The sequence below is a fragment of the Elgaria multicarinata genome, chromosome 21 (genome assembly GCF_023053635.1).
Source record: "Elgaria multicarinata webbii isolate HBS135686 ecotype San Diego chromosome 21, rElgMul1.1.pri, whole genome shotgun sequence".
NCBI classification, from domain to species: Eukaryota; Metazoa; Chordata; class Lepidosauria; order Squamata; family Anguidae; genus Elgaria; species Elgaria multicarinata.
In genome coordinates, this window is record NC_086191.1 from 11,463,388 (window position 1) to 11,486,921 (window position 23,534).

Sequence of the window (23,534 nt, forward strand, 5' to 3'; positions counted from 1 at the left end):
TACACACGTGGGTATATATATATATATATATATATATATATATATATCACACACACACACACACACACACACACACACACACACGTATACTCAATTGCCCCTCACTCCCCAAATGAAACAGCTGCCAAGTGCAAAAATTGTGAAGGAGGAGGAGGAGCAGCTGGCAAGACGTTTGGGGAATATCTCTGCTACAAATTTAAAGTATCTTGAAATGGGATTTAACTGTCGTGCCATCTCTAAAATGAGAAATGTAATTTTTTGTAAGGGTGCTGAGAATTCCTTATTGGAGATCCCTCAGTTGAGAATCCGCTTAGAACAGGTTTCCTGATTTAAATGGGAAGCATGCTTCCGGGGGCAGAAGATCTGCTTCCTCACCCCTCCCTACTCACATACTAATATTGTGATCAAAATGAATATAAATTCTCTCCCTGCACCCCCGTCCTCCACTTCCTTAAATCAGCAGATAAGTCTGTGGAAGCAGCACTGGGAATGCCCAATTAAGCTTTGAAGAAAGAGATCGCACCTTGTCACCCCCTAGAACTTTTTGTGTTGGGGGGGGGGAGAAATTATTGGTGATTTCACTCCCCCACCCACCCAAGATTAGTTGTGAAAAATGGAAGTGAAACTGTTTAGCTAAATACTTTTCTTTAAAGTGAAAACTTGGATATTGTTACTATTGAAGTTAGCTATGACTAGTGGGAGAGCGTCATTCCGCTACTCTGGATGGGAGATACAAACTATTAAGAGCAATTCGAACTGATTAAGAGGATCATTATTGCACGGCATTTTAAATCGAGTTGAATGAATATTGGCAGTCGGTCTATATAGTAGATTCCCCTAATTCTTGAGGCAGGGCGGATCCTATTCTTCCCCTCTTTGTTTTTAAAGTTTCCATGTAGTTTAAACCTCTTAATTGCACTTCCCTTTAAAGTGACTAAACTTACCTCTCCCCCTTTCCTCCATTCTGTCAGGCCTTTTCAAGAGCCTTAAAATGCTTTCATTTTTATTCCATCTTTAATAATTCAGAATATCTTTGTGTGTACACATTCTCTTCTGCCCTCTCACTACAATACATTAGAATTACCCCTCCATAAGCTTCGAGGGTAAAAGGCCTCAACACAGACTAACCCCAGATCTGTCTTTCATTCCATCTTAGATGGACAAACAAATAAATGAAGTATTTCAAATCAGCCAGTTGCTTTATAAACTTTTTGGGGATGGAGTGGGAGAAGCATACATAATTTACCAACCTTGGACTTTAACAAAATTTAAACAAGCTTTCTGCACTGATGGCATAACCAAAATGGGTTTAAAATGACTAAAATCAACGTTGCAATATGAGTTTCACCTTTAGTTATGTAGAGATGGTTTGGGTCTTACTAGCTGAAAAATTAATCTGAATTTTGAAAATGGGATTTCATTGGAAACTTCAAATGTTGATGATAGTTTATTTTAATGATCTTGTCTAAGCTAGTACAATTGGAATCCGCTGCTCAAATTAGAGCTGAGCTGGATTTGAAGTTTCAATTTTTTGTGTTGGGGAAATACTGGCTTTTAGCTTCAGAAAAAAGCCTGTTCAAGGGCTCAGTTAGCAGACTGATATTCAGTGATGTGATGAAGTTCCTTTGCTCCCTTGTCCTTCTACATTTTAAATTGATCTGTCCCTTAGAGATTACAGGACTTCAATAATTGGGGTAATAAGGGAACGATCCCCCTTCCATTCTAAATTCAAATGTGCCATCATTCAAACTTCTCCCCCATGCTCACCTTCTTCAAGAACATTTTTATTAAAAAAAAACATACAGAAATCTCTCTCTATCTTAAAAATATACTCTCTCCCTCCCCCTCGACATTCCCACCCCCTCAGCCCATTTTTTTCCCCATGAAGAGCCTGAGCTTATACAGATTTGCCCAGTAAAGTGGATCCTACTGAGCTCATAAGGCAAAAACTGAAGACTCTTTCCCCCACCTTTCAAGAAATAAGGAACCTCCAAGATCCTTCCCAACTCTGCAATTCTGTGATCAAGTATTTGGGGCCGACGACAGACTCCCCGCCCTGAACGTACACGCACTTTCCTGAAGAGGTTCTTATCCGGCTTGTGAGCTCGTTCTTCCTCTGAATGTGGGAACAGATTGGTGCATCCTACATTAAATAAGGTGGTGAGTGATATCCTGCCCACCCCCCACCCACCAGGCCCTTCCTGTAATACGCAGCCCTTATTCCTGCCCATCCTTCTCTAAATGAGATTTAGGATTTTGCCAGCTTTGTCCCTGCTCCTGTGACTTTAAACAACAGCTTGAGGTGCAGAAATTAAGCAGCAGAAGCTTTTCCGGAACTCTCTCTGTGTCATGGACAGCTTTCCCTGCTAAGTTTCTGCGTCGACGACAGGAGCAGGGTTAGTAAAATAATAGTAATAATAATGTGCCACTCCATCCTGCCCCCTGTATAAGGGTTTGGACTGAAAGTGGACAAACCCATCCACCCACCCACCTGCTTATAAAAGTGACGTTACAGTTAATACCCCCTCCCACCCAGCATTTTCGGCCTCTTAATAGGTAACCTGTAACCTTTGACCATTGCCCTCTTAACACCAGACCCTGGGCTTGGGGAAAGGGACCAGCCCTCTTGTGCTCTGGGGAGGTGGGAAGGGAGAGGCAGCACCTCAGGTAGATCAATTAAAACAAGCAACATCCCCCCTCCAGCCATATCCTCGCAATAGGAAGGCAGACCCTGAATAACCATCCGAAATGGACATTGATTTGGCATTTAAAAAATGGGGGAGCTCCCTCCTGACTGCCCCCTGCCCCCCGTTCTCCCCCTGGCAAACAGAGCTGCTCTGCAGAATCCCAGAAGAGCCATCCTGCAGGCACTGCCAGTCTCTGCCTACAGACACAGTGTTTCCTCCAAACAGACCTTGGCCACTTTTAACAACAAGACAGAGCCTGTCATGAATGAAGATAACATCATATGGGGGGTGGGGTGGGAGTGGAAATGGGGGGTGGAAAAGGCTTCCTCCCCCAACAGCAACATAGACAATAAATACCCACTTCCCTTTGCCCTTCAGCGTGCACCCCCTTCCGAGGCGTGCTACGAGGGGGGGTCGTGGCGGGTCGTGGGAACCTTGGCTTTGTGGGGGCGGGAGGAGGCTGCGGAGGAGGAGCCTGATGAGGAAGAGGAGGAGCTGCTGCTGCGGCGTGCTTCAGCCCCGGTACTTGACATCTTGAGCTTGCGCCGCTTGGCAAGGGGGGCGTTCTCTACGCTCTTCAGGAAAAACCCTTCACGCTTGCCCTTGTTAAAGGCCTAGGGAGGGAGGGAGACACAGTAAAGCTAAAGCATTTCTCACTTGGTTCCAAAGAGCGGTAAAGCAGCAGTTTCTGCAGCTGAAACTCTCCCCACGGCCTGAGTTCGATCCCAGCGGAAGCTGGTTTCAGGCAGCCGGCTCGGGTCAACTCAGCCTTCCATCCTCCCGAGGTCGGTAAAATGAGTACCCAGTTAGCTGGGGGAAAGGTAATAATGGCCGGGGAAGGCATCGGCAAACCACCCCGCTTTAAGGCCTGCCAAGAAAACGTCAGCGAAAGGTGGCGTCCCTCCAAGAGTCAGTAATGACTCAGTGCTTGCAGGAGAGGTTCCTTTCCTTTCCTTCCAAAGTCTTAGCAAGGCTTTACTGTTCACACAACAGCTAAATCTCTCTACAGCAGATTTCCCTCCTCCAACTGATTCCCCAAATTCTGCTTTTGCCCTGGAATTTTGTTGCAAAGCTTCCTGAACAACGTCCCTTCCCACCCCGCTACCCAAAATCTGCCCAGCAAGAACTAGTCCTGCTAGATTAAAGCAAAGCACAGGCTTCACGTTATTTTGCTTTGGCTCCTTACAAAACCAGATCGGCAATTTTGAGTATGGGGGGAAACAAAATGGCAGCCACAAAAAATGCGGCAGACGCTACTGGTAGCTGCCATGTTTTTCTCTCTCGAAGCTCTGAATCAACAACACATCCAAGGCATTTGGGGAAAAGCAACACAGCGGACACCGGCAAACTCACCCAGACGATCTTTGGTGCTTTGTAGAGCTTGGGGAAAAGTCCACCATTCTCCTATGCTACCAGGTAACCCTCCCCACTGCAGACCTTAAGGGAACCTACCCACATATGAAGAGGGCTTTCAAATCTGGAGACAGCCCTGATGCTTAACCTCGCCTTCCAATCCCTTCCACTTCCTCCAAAGAAACTCATTTCGCAGCTCGGGTGTTGAGTCTCTTACCATAAAGGCAACGTTGACGCCAGTTCGCACGGCGGGCCCTGAGCTCTCCAGAATATCTGGAGTCATGAGGGGTGTGGAAGAGAGGGCACTTCCATCTTGAAGCCACTCGCTGTAGCGCAAACTTGACATCTTCAGCCGCTTGGCAGGGTCTACTGTGAGGAGACCTGGGTAGAGAGTGGGGTATTGGGGGGAGGGGGGAGTAGATTAGCAATCAGAAGAAGGAAGCAACAAATGTCCCCCTTTCCAACTGGATTGAGGGTTTGGAGACAGGCCTGTAGCTTGAAATTTGGAAGGCCAATGCAATGAGTACAAGCATTCTTATATATTAAAAATGATGTGACTTATTAAGGCTACAATCCTATGCACACCTATTCCATTAAACTCAGTAGAACTTACTTCTGAGCAAAGTGGCTTAGGAGTGGGCTACAAGTCAGTGTAATTAAAAAAACACATCTAATTTTATAAAATTAAAACTCAAGGGCTTGTCAATCATCCTAATTACTTTGCGTTAATTGGTCGGAATGGCAGAAAGCCAGGAACAGCTGTTTTCATCGAGCAAGTTGGGTAGAAAGCGGCTCCTGTCTGATTTTCTTTATATCCATGAATTAATTTTTTAAAAAGCAGTGTTTTGATTTTCTTTTGAGATGGGTTTGTAAGGGCATGAGCAATGTCTTATGGAATCTCCAGAGGATGAGGCGTGGGGTGGTTCTGGAAAGAGATACTAGAAGGAGATTTTTTTTTTTAATCCCAGTGACTAAAAGGAGGAGGATAAATGATCCAAAATAACCACAGAATTTCCTTCCTTGGTCTATTGACTGCTTTTTTAAGTTCAGAAATCCCTCAGCAATGCTTACAGCCCTTCTTAATACCCTAAACACAGAGACGCTTCTACCCAATTCACCATTTGTTCGGGGGGTTTTTTAATAGATCTTGATGCTCTTCTTAACCCAAAGCCTGGATTCTGACCAGCCCTATGGAACCTCAAGAGGGGGACATTTAGCAGGCTCCTTCCAGGCGCACCCCACCAAAGTCTCGCCAGCATCCACCTTCAGACAGGCATTCTCACTCTGCTCCTTCACTCTAAAGTGCACTCCCATTACCTCTGACCAGCTCCTTTGCCTCTTCAGACACATTCTTCCAGGCCTCGCCGTCCAGGGAGAACCGTCCTTCCTTGATCTTGTGCATGATCTCAGCTGCGTGGTTTGCTGCGCTCCCTTCCTGACTGCTGTGGAAGGGGACCTGCCCAGATAGCATGGTGTACTGGAGGAGGACAGAAGAAAGAAATTACGCAAAAGACACTGGGTGACGTGCCAGTTATGCAGCCATTGTTGCACCTTGAGCGTTATAGAAAGAAAGCTGGTTTCTTTCTTCCTGCCCTACCTCACAGGGTTGTTGTAAAGCTCTGAGCTTCTTAAAGGATGCAAGCCCACCAGAGGAGAGCAAGGATACCCCGCCAGCTAATTCTCTGGATCGATGGAACAAACTGGCAATTTGGGGGCTCTTAATGTGGAATGATTAGAGGAAACGTCTTTCTCACATGTACATCTGTAAACTGTCATTGTAAGCTGCCCTGAGTCTTAGGCATTGGAATAGTATATACAGTTAGTAAGTAAATGTAACAAAAGGAATAAAAAGAATCTCAATCGGTTAGAAAGCAATTAAGCAAATTACGAGCCCTCTTTTGCAGAAAGAAGCCCAGGAAAGGGGTTAATGTAAGTACTGGAAAGTGTGAAGATGGTGCTAGATTTGAGGGAAGTATTAGCAGCTCTAGGGAGAAATGAGATGCAGGTTTGGGGTCAGAGGAGAGAAGAAGGAAGGAAGGAGGCAGGATGGGATGCAGTGTGGGGAGGTGGAAATTGTAGAACTTCTGGAAACTATCAGAAATCTGAAATGGTTTGGATACATAAATAGGCAGTGGAAGAAGGGGTAAACCAGGCCAGGGGGTGGGCGGGAGAGAGATAAACGGCCCTTCAGGATACCTCCACCCTATCTGGTCCCACTGGCCTCCTTTTCTTCCTAAACCCACTCTTTCCCCCTCAGTTTCCACCTACCAAGATAACCCCCAAGCTCCAGAGGTCACAAGACTCGTCGTAGCCCCCATCCTGCAAGAGTTCAGGCGCAGCGTACTGCAAGGTGAAGCAAGGAGTCTGCATGGGCTGTGAGTTCTGGGGGCGCAGGCGGGCAAAGCCAAAGTCGATCACCTTCACGGGGGCTCCCTCCGGCTCGTCCGCATACAAGATATTCTAGAGAGTAGAGTGGAGCATATCGAAAGCCACTGAAACGCTGGCCGCCTCTCTTCAACTCGGTAACTGCTCCGCCTTGATCTCTCGAGATCTCAGCAGGGCGGGACCCCCCCACCCACCCAGCAAACCCTCTGGCAAACTGCCAGCTCCAAGTCCCTTGGGTGCTTGAGTAGAGGTCTAGTTCCCATTTGTGATCAGCCAACCCTTAACACTGCTTCTCCCAAGCCCTGATCACCGAGGCTTGGAGTGAATTTGACGCTCCCACCCAATCAAAATGAGAGCCCGTGTGACGAAAAGGAAAGAAGTGTTATCATTTGATTAGGAAACTCCTGGATTCAAATTTCCATTCAGCCATGTGAAGCTTATTTGGGCATGCTACTATGCTACCTCATAGGGGTGTTGTGTGAATAAAACGGATAACTCCCATGAAAATCATTCTGAGCTCCTTGGAAGGAGGATAACGAATGGGAGGCAATCTGAACTCTCCTCCCCAGGCGGGGATAGTGCCAGCAATGCTCTCCGCACCGAAAGCATGCATTGCGTGGGGCAGGAGCACTTGCCCGAGAGGAGCTGGAAAGAGGCAAAGGGATTTGTGGAACCCTGAACACAGCCACAAAATCGGGGCATCGAAAGCAGGCCCAGCTGCTGCCAAGAGAACTGAGCAGCGGAGTGGAAGACACTTGAGAGCTCACAGGGCAGCCTTCTGCCCTCCGGATGGGTTGGGCTGTCCTCGGTGGCTGGGGATGATAGGAGTTGTAGCCTAACACTTCTGGAGGACGCAAGGTTGGGGAACGCTGTCACACAGTGTGCCAGGAGAGATGCTGTGGTCCCAGGGGTCCACAAACTTCAGCTTGGGTTTCTTGCCAACCATTATTTGCGGTTGCCACTGAGCCCCTTCTGTCTGTCCGTGCTGCGGCATGTTCAAAGAACTTAGGCAAAGGGGTGGGATTGGGGGGGGGGCAGTGGCATCTTTCCACCTATCCTACATTGGGGTGATGGCAGAGTTTCTACCCCCATAACGAAACCGCTAGACTCAACCAGCTGCCAGGGTCTCCCACTGCATCACCTCACCGTCACCCCTCCTGCTCTCCCTCCACTCTCCTCGTACCTCAGGCTTGAGGTCGCGGTGCACCACCCCAGCGTCGTGCATGAAGCTGACGGCAGAAACCAGGCTGCGCATGATCTGACTGGCCTCCGACTCACTAAAATGCTGCTTCTTCTTGATGCGGTCGAGAAGCTCCCCGCCTCGGAGCAGTTCCATCACCAGGTACGTGTGGTACTGTCGGAGAGGGAAGGAAGGGGCGAAGAGCTGAGAAAGGCAGCTGGGGTGGGTGGGCTTGAGTCCAGGAAACCCCGGGCCTCGGCACCCCCATCAGGCACAGAAGGGAAGAGGGGCACGTGCCTGGCAAGGCAGCAGGCAGCATCTGGGCGAGAAAGGCAAGGTGTAAGTACTAGGATGCCAGCCTTCTGCTCTGGGCTTGTCACGGCAGCAGTACCTTACGCTCATGCTGCTAGCTGGCGAGACTCCTGGCCTGCAGAGTTTGGGATTTATGCTGTCAGATTTGACTGGTTTCAGCTGTGAGTTAATTATGTGTCACATTTAAACCTTTCTGCATTAGCACCCAAAGTGGCTCAGAGCAATATGAAAACACACGATCAAAATAATAACATTAAAAGAAGAAGAATGGCTGGGAGTTGTAGTAAAACATCTGGAGGACGCAAGGTTGGGGAAGGCTGGCTGTGATACCAGCAGGGTTTTGATTGTGTGTGTGTGTGTGTGTGTGTGTGTCATGGCTGGGGATCCTCTTTCAACCTGAGAGCCAAATTCGAAGCGCTCAGGGGCTGTGGTCTACTGGTGGGCAGGGCTTAAGGCAAAGGGGTGGGGCCAAAATACCAGCCTATTTCAGCTTTAAAGATCTTACTGCCTGTAACTGCCTTAGGAGAAGCTTTTCAACCTCTCAGTATGGGGTGGGGGAAGCAGCCCAAAAGCTGAAAAATCAACCCCAAAGGCACGATGTGTCCTCCACGAAAGCAGGATTTGGCCGGCAGGCCCTGATGCAAGTGTTCGGCTTTATTTTAATTTTAAACTGTAGTTTTAAACTTTTCAATTACATTTTGTGCTTTTAATGGTTATGAACCACCCAGAGAGCTTCGGCTATTGGGCGGTATAAAAACGTAATAAACAAACAAATGTGTTGCAAACCGCTCCGGGAGCCATTACCATGGAAAGGTGGTCTGCAACCACGGTTTCTAAATGAACAGCGGTGGAGGGGGAGAGGCATGAGGGTTCAGTCAGACCCCTCATGTACTCTTGGGGTGTTTCCACCTGGGAGAGCCAGAAAGCAGAAAGATTACCTCATCTTGATGGACTTCATGTAACTTGACAATGTTTGGGTGCGCTTCACAGATCTTCAAGGCGGCCACTTCACGTTGAGTATTCACTTCCATCCTGGATTAGGAGGTGGGAGTGAGGGATGGAATTAAAAAGAGGGTCAGTTGCTATTTTAAAAAAGACACAGGCACACACTCAGACACCTAATCTTTGCTTTCCTTGGCCAGGGGAGCTAAGGAGGAGCTATTGGCTAGGCCCTGTGAGGAAGCTAACCTCTGTTCCCTTAGGAATGTAAGAAAAGCTCTGCTGAATCAGAACAAAGCCCACCTAGTTCAGCACAGTGCTTCCTGGGAGCTCAGAAGCAGGATGTGAGGGCAGTCGCTGCTTCCCAGAAACAAGTATTCAGTGATAGATTACCTCTGAAGATGGAGGTTCCATTTAGCCATCCCAACGCAGGGTGAATGACAGACCTCCTCTCTTCCTCCACGATTATGTCCGGTTCCCTGTTAAAGCCATCTAAGCACAAGGCCACTTGCCATATTCTGCGGCAGCCATTTCCATTACGTTAATTGATGCTTGGTGTAAAAGAAGAGCTTCCCTTTGCTTGCCTTGAAACTACCCCCAGCCCTATTTATGCTGGATGACTTTGACAACTAGCATAACCAGAGAGTGGGGGGACGGGACTTTTCTCTGTCCGCTCTTCCCACACCATGTCTAATTTTGTCATTATGCACGGAACGGGTGGGTGGGTGGGAATGGTTAGCCAAGTCATCCACTTCATTTGATCTAAGGGTGAAGGTTTCACTTTGAGCTGCTGAAGCCTGGCCCTTGTGAGAGATGTTCTAGTGGAGGATGCATGCCTGAGCCCCAAAACACCAGTGTACCATTCCTGTTGCAAAGGGCGCACATGTTCTTGATGCAGCTTCCCCCTTTAAGATGCGCAGAGGTGAGCTGGAACACACTGTGACAAGAATGGGGACCCTGTAGCCCTCCAGATATTGGACTCCAACATGGGCAATGGTCAGGGATAATGGGAGATGGAGTCCCACATCTGCAGGACCACAGATTCCCCACCCCTGAACTGGGCCTTGCTTCCCACCTGTAATTTCTTGTATTCTCACTGGCACGCAGCCTGGCCTTTCTGATTGGTTGGGGACCCTTTTATAAACCCCCAGTCGCTTGAGAACGCTCAGCCCTGAGTATTCTGCCCGGGGCTGCCAGCCACCGTGTTCAGAGCTCCCCTGGGCTGTGCCTTTGTTTCCTGCTCTCCTGGTTCAACACGTTGGCTCTATGCCAGACGCACAAGGAAAACAAATCTATGAACGGAAAAGGAAGGAACGCTCTGGCACGTGCACATCGTTCAGCGGGGCATTCATGCCCTCTTAGGTTCTGGGCATGAGATAAGAATCCTTTTCGGAAGGGAAAGGAGCATGTGTGTGCGTGACAGAGAGAGAGAGAGAGAGAGAGAGAGAGAGAGAGAGTGGCAACGACGACAAAGCACCTTCTGCTGATGATCTTGACTGCGAATTCTGCCCCATTTTGACGCTGCCGGCAGCGGCGGCACAAGGAGAAACTGCCCTCGCCCAGCGGCGACTCCTTCAAGTCCATCTCGTATTGTTGGAAGAACGAAGAATCCTGGCCAGAGGAGCAGGGAGTTAGAGCGGAGTTAGAGACAACACGGCCTTGTCTATGTCCAGGGCAGGCCACCAGGTGCCTTCGAGATGTTTTGGAATTCCAAACCCCATCATCCCTGACCACTGGCTGGCTCTGATAGGAGTTGGCATCCAACAACATCTGGAGGTCCACCGGATCCCCACCCCTGACATACTCAAAGATTCCCAAGCTCAGCATTCTGAGGAGGGTGGCAGATGACATCGGCCTCCATGCGAATAAGGAAGTCCAGCAAGCCACTGCACCACTGCCAACACATCTGGAAAGCTTCCCCAGGTTGGGGAAGGCTGACCTAGAGAGAGAGCCCCCTTCGCCTTCCCTTGCTGGCATGCGCCTGCCCCAGGTTGACAAGTGACCCTTCTAAAGCATAGACTGTGATGGTGGAGTCTGGCGCAGGCACGTGTGATCTTTCGCCCAGGCTCCCTTCAAAACACGGAAATAGCAGCATCTCCCACGCAGGTAAACCTCCACCTGCCCAACTCCTTCTCCTAATGCTCTTTCTCAATATGTGGTTTTGCTTTCGACTTGGGACTTTCCCTCTTCAAACGATCAAATTTGATAGGGGAACATGCTGCGATCCCATCACCCGGAGGAGCCCTGGACGGCACCAATTGCAAAGGACTCGGCGCTTGGTTTTCTGCCAGCCGTGACACATTCAGAAAGGGCCTCCCTTGAAGACTGTCTGAATCTCCCCAAAGAGAGCTCTCCTGGCAGTTTCCCCGACCTTCAGGGATTCCCCGACTCTCCCGAGGAGGGTTTTTACCTTCATCATGGCACTGCGGGCCACAGCAGAGCTTCCTGGGCGTTCTCCTTCCAGTGCAGCCCCGAGCACATCAGCAGTCACAGCATTGCGGTTGAAGAGGATGGAAGGAGCGATGAAGGAATATCCCTTTCAAAAGAAGGAAGAAAGTGTGGGGATCAGCAGAGCTCTGCAGTAGTGGAGAGGTGCCAGGGGCCCACTTTCATTCTGCCTGTGAGCCAAGCTACAAGCACAGCAAAATCAGGTGGTAGAATCCATCTTGGACTTTCCCATTTCACTTCTTTCCCCACTTTAAAAATTGAATACTTCCCCATCTAAAAAAAAAAAAGGACAATTATTCAGTACCTATCTTAGAACCCCCGGGACACCCTCCCAGGGACCATAGGATGTCAGCCTTAAAAGTACTAAAACATTTTAATGCAATTTCTTATAAAAACAGCAGGCACCATCTTAGACGAAGCATTCCTCACACGTGGACCTGCCTGACAAAGAGCTCTTCGACTGGGTGGCTGACCTGGCGCTTTTACAGATTTATATTACACTTAATATACATTGACAAAACCTTGTCTTGAAGGGCCTTCAAGAAGAACAGCCCCACGTTCTGCGACGGCAGATTAGAGAAGGAAAATGAGGAAGCAGTAAAGAGCACTCTGAAACTTGCAGCCAAAAGGATACAAGCAGCTGGCAGAAACCTGGAGAGATTTTTTTAAAAACACACACACAGAGAGACACAAAAGCGCTTTCATTCTAACCCTACATCCCCGCAGATGAGGAAGTGTGTGCAAGGTACTTCCTGAAATGATCTGATCAGGAAAACAGATTGTGCTTGAACTTGAGAACAAGAGCGCTGTTCTAATCTGCAGGTTTAAATGTTTAAAAATGATCTGAAAGTACAGCTGGCATCACTGACCAAGGAAGGAATTTGGGGTCAATCTGTCATATGAGTTGTAGCAGATTGAGTGATGAGTCGATTATACCTGCATAAGTTTGCATTTGGAGAAAAACAATGGCCCTGAAGGGGGGAAGGGTTCGCTTTCCTTGTGGTTTGACAATGCACAGCAACGTCACAGGCAGCATCACCTTCGAAGGTGCACCCCCTGTTTCGCACATACAGGGCAGGACATTTCTCTTCTTGCCCTCTGGAGTTTTTATATGCATGTATTAAAAATAATAAACCATATTTTTTAAACTGCCCGATTAATTGGAGGGGGCACCTTTATGGTCTATCAAAATATTTGTAATTGATTAACCTAACCGGTTAATCGATTCAACACAATTTAAAATAAACCCAACCCCTCTTTGAAAGACAGAAAGAAAATAGAGCCCCCCCCCCCCCTGTAACCTGCCATACTGGCAACACAGCAAACCTCAATGATCAACATCTCCCTAGGGCTTCCAGGCCTAGTATTACCAGAGAGACAAATTCTCTCTCTTCACTCTCCTCTCCAGGCTACAGTTTGCTTCAAGACCAGGATTTATCACATCAGCACCATCCCTCGTTCCCAGACGTTTAGAGGGAGGCCCAGAGGATGTCATCTTCCGCTTGTAACTCTCCCAGGGTTTCCCATCACATCTTCTGTCTTTTTTCTTACCGCAGAAAATCCATTAATGAGAAGTCAGAATAGCAGGGCAATGCATACTGATTGCTAGCGCTAGGAACGCTCCGTCCAGAAGCACTCCCAGCATTCCCTTAAAGTGGGATCCAACGGTGTCCTTCTGCCAGCAGAACAAACTCTACCGGCAGACTTAATTTCCTGCAGGTATCCTCTGGAGCAGACATGTAGGTGATGGGAAAGTCTGGCTGCACAAGCAGCAGTCTGCTTCCATAATGTTGGATTTAACCGGTGCTCCTCTTTTTGTTCTTAAACTCTCTCAGCCAGCTTTTTTGCAACCTGCTGCCCTCCAGATGTTTTAGACTACAACTGTGGCCCTGCCACAGTTTCAGAACTTTGTGGCGTTTACCTGGAAGACGCGTTCGAGGCTGGGGGGAGTCCCAGCAGGGGAGTAGATGGGCTCCAAGCTGGTGAACTCCTCCGCGAAGTTTCGCACGTCCAGCTCGCTGCGGATGAGAGGCTTGAAGGGGGGCTTCACCCTGCGTGCCGCTAGTTCCGTCCAGTCCAGGCCCTGGGAGAGGAGAGCGCCTGGTTAAGAGCATGGCTACAGTGCCAGATACAAGTGGCTTAGCTGTTGTGCCTCTGCAGCATGGAATCCTGGGAGTCGTAGTTCTTTTAAGTCGGGCTACGGGCTTCCAACAGAGACGCATTCTACACACACACACACACCCTACAGCTCTGCAGATTCCATGCAGGAAGCAAGAGTGGTTAAAGCAGATGTTCTGTTGTACGAATGGAAAAGATGGCCATCCCTCAAGGCCAGGGGTGTTGAACCTCTTTCAGGACAGGGGCCAAAACGCTAAGCCCATTTTAGCATAAAGCTCCTCCTGGCTCTAACAAGGCCTTAGGAGAGAGGCATTTCAACCTTTTAGAGCGGGGGGGGGGGGGGGGACGTACAAAACCCACGAAATCAGCCAACAATTGTGAGCCTGGCTCTCTGGGGGAAACCGCAGGACCAGATTGGGTCCCAGTATTGGGTTGAGTCCATCTAGCCTGATATTGTCAACACTGACAGGCAGCAGCAGCTCACCAGGGTTTCAGGCAGGATTCCTTTCACAGCCCTACCTGGATCAAAACCTGGGACCCTCTGCATGCAATGCAGGGGTCTCTGCCATGGACCTACAGCTCCTTCCTGTAGAGATGGAGCCATGCAATAGCCATGAGCCAGCTGAGCGGTTGAGCAGTACAGCTCCGGCAAAGAGGAAGCCAGACCTCACCCTGAAGAAGGGGTGCTCTTTGATCTCCTGTGCTCCGCTGGGCCCCGAGCCCAGCCGCTTCTTGGGATCCTTGCACAACAGCTTCTGCAGCAGGTCGCGCGCTACCCGGCCGATGACCGATGGAAACGGAGGGTCGCATTTCAGGATCCGCCTGGAACACAGATGCAGCCCGGTCATCGAGGGACCCTTGCCGTATGTCTATCACCCGCCAGCTCCTTCCACTCCTGCCATGGCTCATCTTGTCCCAACCTCTCCTATTTCCTATCCATCTTTGCTTTCACCAAGCCCTTCCCTGTTACCCAACAGCCTCAAAATACCCACGGACTCTTGCTTCTCCAGCCAACTATAGGCTATTGCCCATCAGCCCCAGCAACGCACGCCAATCCATCATGCGCCACCCTTCAGCCTCTCCGGTCAAGTCGGCCGCTCTTGCCTGCCAAGGGCCCTGCCTTCCGCAATCAGCCCTGAATCCCGCTTCTCCTTTGGGCCTCACCTGGACACCTCAGCCTGTGAGTTCTTTTCTCCCTCCAGGGTGAAGGGTGAGGCGCCAGTCAACAGCTCAAACATCAGGATACCTAAACTCCACCAGTCCACAGACTGCGAGGGGAAAAGTCACAAAGCAGCTGGAATGTAACAAGGCTGGAGCCGACACAGGTCTCCTCGACAGCATTTTTTAAATATAAATCCAGCAACTCCAGCACAGCCACCTCAGCACCTTTTTCAGGTGCTGACCCCCTCCGTCCCAACCCTTTCCCTTCATCTACGCCAGGTCACCCTCACCTTGCCGTGTCCACTTTTGCTCCGTACAATTTCTGGCGCCATGTATTCGATAGTGCCACAAAAGGAGAAGGTCCGCTCTTTCTGTGGTTCAGGGCACAGCGGAAAGAGGAAAGTGAGAAAGGGAGAGAGAGAGAGCAACATATCCCATTCAAAATCAGGGGACAAGGGACCCTCTCTCTAGAATGGCCAACTTTTAAGCCAGCTGCCATCGTTACGCCTTTAACAACAACTTTATAAGCAAGTGACAAAGGTTTGTCTCTCTCTACTACGAAAGCTTCACCTGTTTAAAACATATCTGTCAAAGACGCAAGAGGGTTTTTTCTTGGCAATGGCCGTGTTTGCACAAAACACAAAGCCAACATGTTCCAGAATCCTGGCTTAGCACTGACTAGCAAATGCACTAGCCAAGCTTTGGCAGAGGCGGGGACCTTGCCAAAGGCCCACAGCCCAGTCAAGCTGCAACCTGTTCGTTCATCAGCCTCTTGCTCTGGCCAGACCACGTTGGTGATGGAGAACGAGCTGTAGCTGATGCCACTGCCTGCTTGTTCGCTGCTTCTCTGCTCTCAGTCTTTCCCATAAAGCTAGTTTGCTCCAATTACAGGCTCAGGACCATGACGTGACACACATGAAAACGGGGACATGCTTGTAAGACCCCCCCCCCTTCTCACACCAAGGATCATTTTATATAATTCCCCATCCCATCTCCTCTAATACCTATTGTTGAAAGCTCTTTCTTCCCTCGCTGTACGTTGGCTTTGTTTTCTCTGCCACAGCCCTGTCCTCTGCTGAGTCAGAAGCCAAGAGTGGCGCTTTTTTGGGGTGAAGATAGATTCAAAAATCGTCCTCTGCAACGTTGTTAGCAGCCGTTCCAAATATATATCTCGGCAGCTGCCGTGTGCATGAAGCAGCAGGCTGTGCACTGCATGGTGCCTTGGCGTCCACGCACAGGCATTGACCTACATGTATGCTAGATGCAAGACGAATCCGTTCCCCACTCAGAGACTTAATTTCTGGAGGCCTAGAGGAGGGACGTAAGGGCGGAACGATAGCCCTGCTGGGTCAGACCAAAGGCCCATCAAATCCAGCATTCTGTTCCTAAAGTGGCAGGTGGGCCTGAAAGCCTCCATGTTCATTTCACCAATGCCTCAGAGTGTCACTAAAGTGGGCACTCTGGGAAATTAAAATGGAAGCTCCCAGTAGCTGCTGCTACTGCCAGATGAGGCTAAGGGGTGGGTGGGTGGGTTTCTCAATATAAGAGTTTTTCCACCACCAAAAAGCACTTTCCCAAGGCTCTCTTCACGTCTGGAACTAGCCCTGATTTATTGGCTACCAACTGCAGCTTAATCTCCAACGACAGTTGTTTTAATCCTCTCAAATGTCAGCCCCACGACCTCTTGGATGTCAAGCCAGTTCTACCTAGGTCCTGCCTGGGCGGGATCCACGATGGATCCTGACATGACACATGGCTTGGGACTGACGCATCTCTTGGGAAGGAGCAAGACTCACATCCTCAGTCACAAACTCCTTGCTCAGTCCGAAATCTGTAAGCACCACATGGCCCTCGCTGTCCAGTAAGATGTTCTCCAGTTTCACGTCACGGTAGATGATGCCAAGCTAGAGGCAAGAAAGGGTTCCTGTTTAAGAATTCATCGTGCCAATTCGAAGACACTAGACTGCTCGCCTCCACCTCGCAATGTGTTGCCCCCCAGATGTTTTTGGCCTTCAACTCCTATCCGCCCCAGCTAATATGGCCAATGGCCATGGATTATGGGAATTGTAGTCTAAAACATCTGGAGGGACCCCATTTGAAGGATGCTAGGATAGAACTGGTGTTGAAGGGGACCCTGCCCCAAAGCCTTGACCTCTCTGCCTGTAGATGTTTTTAACTTTTGTAAACCACCCAGAGAGCTTCAGCTATGGGGCGGTACATAAATGTAATAAATAAATCAATAAAATATAGATGCAAATAACGTCTGAGCCGGGTGTGATCCAGACTGGGGCAATGGGAGGCACAAAGTGTTAAAAAAAAGTGTTCTCCAATCCGGATCTAATATTTACTTTAAATATGCAATTGCGAATTGCATTAATAATGCCATGACAAGTTTGACGCTCACATCAACTGCTACTTTGGCCTTAGCTAGACCTAAGGTTTATCCCGGGATCGTCTCGGGGTCATCCCTGTTCATGTAAATGACACACAGGGGATCCAGGGAGCAGGCAGGAATGATCCCAGGATAAACCTTAGGTCTAGCTAAGGCCTTGGTCTTTCTTTTAACTGGAGATGCTGGGCCTTGAACCTGGGACCTCCTGCACATAAAGTAGGTGCTCTACCACCGAGCCACAGCCCTTCTCCCTCCTCATGTACCCTCCCAGGGCAAGGGTTGAGTTCACCCAGCTCCTCCCTCCCCACTCACTTCTCACCTTGTGGAGGTGTTCAAGCGCCAAAATGATCTCCCCGCTATAGAACTGCACCTCGTCCTCAGAGAAGTGGTCCCGTTGGTACAAGTGGGTGAACAGCTCCCCACCACTCACGTAATCTAGGAGGGAGAGGCAGAACGTCAATTCAAGGAATCCACCCTAAACCCAATCCCGCAATTACAAAATACACCATTGGCATGCTCAAAGTCTCCCCCTCATCCATGTCCCGGTGTCAGGGTGAAGGTTTTATTTTTATTACCCCAGGCCTTTTAAGACGTTCAGCTGTTTGGCTGATGGGTTATAATGTGGCTCTTTTAAAAATGCTCCTGTCGCTGTCTTCTTCTGTTTTATGACATTTGTTTTTACTGATGCATTATTATCTTTATAAACAAAGTATTCCCCACCCACTCCACTCCAAAAAAAGAAGAAGGAATGCATTCATATTGTTTTTTAAACAAATTGTAAAACGGCTATAAGAGGTTGAATATCTGAAAAGCAATATAGAAACGCTTAAAATAAAAATAAATCAGTCAGGCGTGGGGAGAACCTGTAGACCTCCAGAAGGTGTGGGACTCCAATTCCCATCAGCTCCAGCTAGCATAGCCAACGGTCAGGGAATATGGGAACTTTAGTCCTGTAACATCTGCAAGACTGCATGTTCCCCACCTGTGAAATCAGACGTACACATAGTTTTGGGAGTTCCATAGTTCATACCTAGAATGAGGTGAAGCTTGGAGTCCGTCTGGAAGGCGTAATGGAGTGTCACTAGAAAGGGCGACTGGCGCACATGTTCCAGCACTGTCCGCTCAGTGCGCGTGTGTTCCGTTGTCTTGGCCTTGGCCACAATGGCAGCTTTGCGCAGCACCTTCATGGCATACAGTTTATTGATGTCATGTCCACTGAGCTTGCGCACCAGGAACACCTTTCCGTAGGCTAGAGTTGACAAGGCAGTTGGGTTAGCATCCTGGTTATGAGGGAACAGTCGTCCTCTGTTATACCTATCGGGTACGCAGAGGTACACTACCTCTGAACACGGAGGCTCTATTTAGCTATCATGGAGAATAGCCGGTGATAGACCTCAGCAGCAGGCAGGTTCAAATGGGTGAGACGCACTTAACCCAAGGTTATCGCTTTATGCTAAGACCTTGTTCAGACGACACACTAAGCCACAGTGGCTAAGCATTTTGAGCTAAATGTGGCTTAGCATGTCGTGTGTACTATGACTTAGCATCCCGTGTGAAACATTCCTAACTTTGATGGCTACATAACCACGGCTTAAACACATTCACTCACCATTTGCTGCAAAGGAGTTAGCGGCCTAACGATAGTTTAGCGTGTTGTCTGAACGGGCCTAACATTAGCAAGCAGGAACACTGTCAGCCCTGGGTCTTTCCTAAGACCCTAGCACTGTTTCCCAGAACGCTGAATGTTCACTGATGCTAATTGAAGGTTTTTTGCTGGGCTTAAGGTACAATCCTATGCATGCTTAGACAGAAAAGAGGCATACAACTCCCAGCATGCCATGGCTGAAGCATACTGGGAGTTGTAGTACTTTCCCCCCTGTCTAACATGCATAGGATTGCGGCCATAAGTGTCTAGCATCAGCCCTGTCAGCAAATACCTCCAAAATCTCATTTCTCCACCTTCAAACTTCTAAATCTAAATTTAAAACTTTCAGCTCAGTTTTCAAATTGACGCCAAATTTTGTTTCAAGCTCTCTTGTCAGATGTCAGAAGGTGTTTTCATTGTAATTTTTTATGTTTGGGGTTTCTGCTTCCCGGCTTCTGTTGTCTCGTGCTTTTGTACGTGATCGTGGACTTCACGTAGCATTAACAATATTTTATACAAATGAAAACACACACGCACAGGGAAGGTTTCTACTCACCTCCAGTGCCCAGAACCTTGAGTAGTTCAAAGTTTTCCATGCCAACTTTCTCTTCATGACCGGTCAAATTTGCTATCAAGGAACAAGCAAAAGATGTACATATTGAGAGGAGGAGAGGAGGTGTGGGGCGTGGGGTGAGGTGGCTGCAATCCTGTGAGACTTTCAAAACCTCCCCTGGATTTCTACATTTCCAATTAAAAAAAAAAGAGTAAGGCCCCCAAACCAGTTAACATTAGTCATGAGTGACACCCATTGAAACTAATGGAATGAGTTCATCACAATTCCCACAGCTTTCCACGGGATTTGCAGTGCAATCCTGCACGTGTCTACTCAGAAGCCCCGTTGAGTTTCTTACTCCCAGACAAGTGTGGATGGGATTGCCTCCTCAGCCTTTGCTTACACTAGCTGCATCGGAGCCGACGTCTCTAGCCCTTTTCCTTAATGGAGCCATGAGACAAAAACTGCGCTGCCAACATTTTATTGAATTGCTCATAAAGACGTCAGGCCTGCCTTCAGCTGAATGTGTTAAAAGACACCGCAATGACGGGTGCTTCTTCTTCTTAATTGTATCGAAATGAGTTAATGAACTAACAGTGCAATCCTGGGCATACCTACTCAGCGGTAAGGTCCACTGAGTACAACAGGACTTACTCGCAGGCAAGCGTGCAGCCTCAGGGCTCAATGCTATGGGTGTATAGATAGAAAAACATCCTACAATTCTCAGCATGGCTGGCTGGGGAATTGGGAGTTATCAGACATTTTTTCAGTCTAAATATGCATAGGATTGCACCCTAAATAACTTCAAACTTTAAGGCTTACTGGGCAGGATTTGAGGTTTGCCACCTTTCACCTATTGGCTTAAGATGGCCCCTCGGGCTGTGGGCCTGCTCTGATGCCTAAACACTACAAAATGTCCTGAAGGGATAGAAGGGGGAAACAAGTCAATTTCTTCTCCTTCTCTTCAGTGCCATGCTCCCTTTGCTCATACACACACCTCACATCTCCACCCTCTTCCCTGGGGTTCTCCGGTACAAAGGGGTGGAGGCCCCATTTCCGGCGTATGAGTCACAACTTGGCCAACACTACAGGAAAACGGGCCAGCACTTGCCCACAGGAATACCTAGCCCAAGAAGCTTGACATGAACAGCCAGCCTTTACAAAACATCTTCTTGTTGCCAGGGGGGGGGGGAGGGGGGCTGCCACTCAGTGACTTTTCGCAGGCAGCATTTAATATTTTATTCTCGGTTCCATATTTATAGACTGGATATCAATGTTCCTTGGCCTAGCTTATCATTCTCACTTCATTCTTCTGTAAGAAAAGTGTTTGCGTTTTTGATGCTTGCCCTCTCTCCTCGTGACTTCCCCCTCCCCTCTCCTGTATGTGGGATTTTTGTGTGTGTTTTTGTGTTTGTTTTGGCTCAAAACAATGACACAAATAATTTTTTAAAAATGTAGCCATTCTCCCCCGTTCTCTGTGTCAGTGTCTTGTAAAAATGACCAGCAGAATTTTTAGTCAGTCTTAGCCTCGGTTTCCCATCTGTAAAATGAGTACAACGAAAAGCTTACACCCCCTCCTACACCACAGGGTTGTGCAGAAGACCACATTTCATTTGTACTAAGAAGGAAGCCAGATTCCGGCTGGACATCAGGAAAAACTTCCTGACTGTTAGAGCAGTGCGTCGGTGGAATCAGTTACCTAGGGAGGTTGTGGGCTCTCCCACACTAGAGGCCTTCAAGAGGCAGCTGGACAACCATCTGTCAGGGATGCTTTAGGGTGGATTCCTGCATTGAGCAGGGGGTTGGACTCGATGGCCTTGTAGGCCCCTTCCAACTCTGCTATTCTTTGATTCTATGATTCTATGATTCAGCCACAAAAACTATTTCAAATGACAGGGGGCTTTTGACTCAGGGACAAACAATTATTATTTTTAAAAGCTAGCACCTTTCCCTTATCATTGTATAAACTCACACTCTCCTATACTTATTTACTACATTTATATTCTGTTCTTATTTGCTGTTCCCAGGGATCAGTCGAGTTCTGGCTAAAGGAGGGTGTAAGCTTTTACATGTACGTGGTTTTATTTCTTTATTTGTTACGAATATATCTCAACTTTCCTGCAAGAAGACCAAGGCAGTGCAAATGATACTTCTCCTTCAATTTATCCCCACAACAATCCTGTGAGGTAGGCCCAAAGTCACCCAGTCATCTCCATGGTGAATTGGCCCAGTCACTGACTTCCAGATAAAAAAAAAAATCAAGATGTCTGGGGTCAAATATTGTGGTTTCAGGGTCAGTTTGCACCGGGTCAGAGCATGTAATGATTATGGAGCGATCTCCCTACTGAGGTTTGCCTGATGCAACACTGTCGTCTTTTCAGTGCCAGGTTAAGTCTGTCCTCTACTCCCAGGTATCTAATGGCCTAGGATGGAGGCATTTATGCCAGCTGCTTGCAGGGGTCTAGAATTTTACTGGAATTCTTTTTAGCTGTTTAAATTGTTTTTACATTTTGTATATTTAAATGTTGATGCTGTGTTTTATCTTGTGAATTGTTATAAACCTCCCAGAGGGCTTCAGCTATTGGGTGGTACAAAAATGAATTTAACAATAATAATAACAATAATTAAATTTTGTAAGCATGGATGCTGAAGATGCAGAGGGAGTTAAAACCTTATTAACTACAGCAAATATTGCATCGAACGCACTTGTTGTTGGCGGCGGGGGGGGGGGTATCTTACCCCCAAGCAGCCTTCACCAGTGCTGTGTTCACACACACGCACACACCTCCACCCACCACCCACCTGCCAACGCCTCCAGGCCCCCTCCTTGCCCGCACCTGCCAATCCAGGCGGGGGTGGGCTGGTGATTCAGCACCAGCAGCACCCACCCCCACTCCCCCCACCCCGCTGCTGCCCCCACTCCAGCTGGGTGGAGAGGCGGAGCTTGCATAAATTAGGAGGCGGGTCCTCGCCACACTTTGAAAAATAACCTCTCGCAGGCCTGGCCCGCCGCAAGCCACCCTCCTCAGCCGGGACGGGAAGGTCTCCCGGATTCCCGACTGCTACCCCAGTGCCCACGCGGCTCTAAAGGTTGCCCAATCGCGCCCTCGCTGCAAAAGGTCCGGGCACGACAAACCCGCGATATCCGCTCTCGTGCTGCTCTTGCAAACCTGGCTCTGTTCAGGACGGGTGGGGGGAAAGGAAGCAACTAGTGTCTCTGTGCCTTCTCGTGCGCCAAGCTCGCGCGTCCCCCTCTTCCGAAAGCCCCTGCCGCACCGCCATCCGCGCCTTCCAAGCGCCCGCATCCTTCCTCATCCGGTTTATAAACCCAGATCTGCAACACCACCCACACCCCTCCCTCAAAGCCCCCTGTTTATGCGCCCTCTGGGTCGATCTCCCTCGCCCGCCTCCCCAAACACACATACAGAATCATCATCCCACGCGATGCCCAGTCTTGTTGACACGCGAGGCGATCTGCGCCCTTAAAAAAAAAAGGGAAAAAGCCGCGCACTTCAACAGCCTTCCCCCCCCCCACGCGCCTCTCCCCACGCGCGCCTTTCTCTCCACAAATCCCGGCGCACCTTCCCCAGACCGGGTCGATTACTCAGCCCGACCCGCGTGTGCCAGGTCCGTGGCCCCCGGGAGCGCCCTCTCCGCCACCCCGCGCGCCTCCAGCCGGGTCATGAACCGAAACCCCCGCCAGCACCAGCGGCGGCGGCGGTGCGCCCTGGGGGTCATCTTGTCATTCCCGCAGGCGCCGCCTGGAGAGCCGGACGCCCTCCTGGCCGCGGGTCCCACCTCGACCCCCGAAGAGCCGCCATCGCCCTAGCCGGGACCACCCTGGAAACCCCTTCGGGCCACCAAGGAACCCGCCCCGATGCGTCTCCAAGGTCCCCCCGCGCGTCTCCAAGGTCCCCCAGCGCGCGCGTCAAGGGGGACCCACCCAGCGCCCTCCCCCCACCCCACCCCAGCCCCTGCGCGCCCCCCACCCCAGCCCCGCCGCGATCGCCTGGTACCGTCGGTGAGGGGCAGCTCCACCATCTCCTCGTCGGCTCCGCCGTCCTCCATGGCCAAGCCGGCGGTCCTGGCTGCCTTCCTTGCCCTCGCCTGCTTTCTCGTTCTTCCTCCGCTTTAGTTACATGGTGCGGGCCCTGCGCTTCCTGGTGCAGCCAGCAGCCCGCCGCCGCCGCCGCCGCCTCCAGGCCTGACTCAAGCGGCAGGAATGTGACAGCAAGCGAGAGGAGGAGAGAAAGCGAAGGGAAATCAGGGGACCCGCCCCGGGGAGGGACGGGGACCCCCCTTCCTGCTAACGCCCCCCTCAAAGTTGCCTGTTACCCCCTTGCGTGGATTCCTTAACCCCC

At 49.6% G+C, this 23,534-nt stretch overlaps 1 protein-coding gene across 2 annotated transcripts; it reads right to left on the reverse strand.

Moving 5' to 3' along the window:
- Nucleotides 1-1,896: 1,896 nt before the first annotated feature.
- RPS6KA4 (ribosomal protein S6 kinase A4) lies at nt 1,897-23,534 on the reverse strand. 2 transcript variants are annotated; one of them, XM_063146048.1, is made up of 17 exons: nt 23,190-23,534; nt 19,177-19,248; nt 18,006-18,224; nt 17,295-17,410; nt 16,380-16,487; nt 14,874-14,954; nt 14,587-14,690; nt 14,094-14,244; nt 13,226-13,387; nt 11,267-11,392; nt 10,334-10,467; nt 8,856-8,949; nt 7,609-7,779; nt 6,309-6,500; nt 5,358-5,517; nt 4,258-4,421; nt 1,897-3,301 (listed from the first exon to the last, which is right to left on the reverse strand). In XM_063146048.1, the coding sequence occupies exons 1-17, from the start codon at nt 23,239-23,241 to the stop codon at nt 3,089-3,091; spliced, it is 2,319 nt and encodes a 772-aa protein (XP_063002118.1). In that variant the 5' UTR covers nt 23,242-23,534; the 3' UTR covers nt 1,897-3,088. The 2 variants fall into 2 exon arrangements, with proteins under 2 accessions (XP_063002118.1, XP_063002119.1); XM_063146049.1 differs by lacking the exons at nt 17,295-17,410; nt 18,006-18,224; nt 19,177-19,248; nt 23,190-23,534 and having other exon boundaries at nt 14,874-14,950; nt 16,380-16,440.

Bases quoted from the DNA above. Each gene is read 5' to 3' on its own strand.
- RPS6KA4 (XM_063146048.1), bottom strand. From the start codon at position 23,241: ATGGAGGACGGCGGAGCCGACGAGGAGATGGTGGAGCTGCCCCTCACC. The intron at 14,691-14,873 runs GTGAGGGTGACC...TTCCCCTCGCAG, and splicing joins GCAAAAGTGGACACGGCAAG to TCTGTGGACTGGTGGAGTTT. The intron at 14,245-14,586 runs GTGAGGCCCAAA...TCTGTGTTCCAG, and splicing joins TCACAGGCTGAGGTGTCCAG to GCGGATCCTGAAATGCGACC.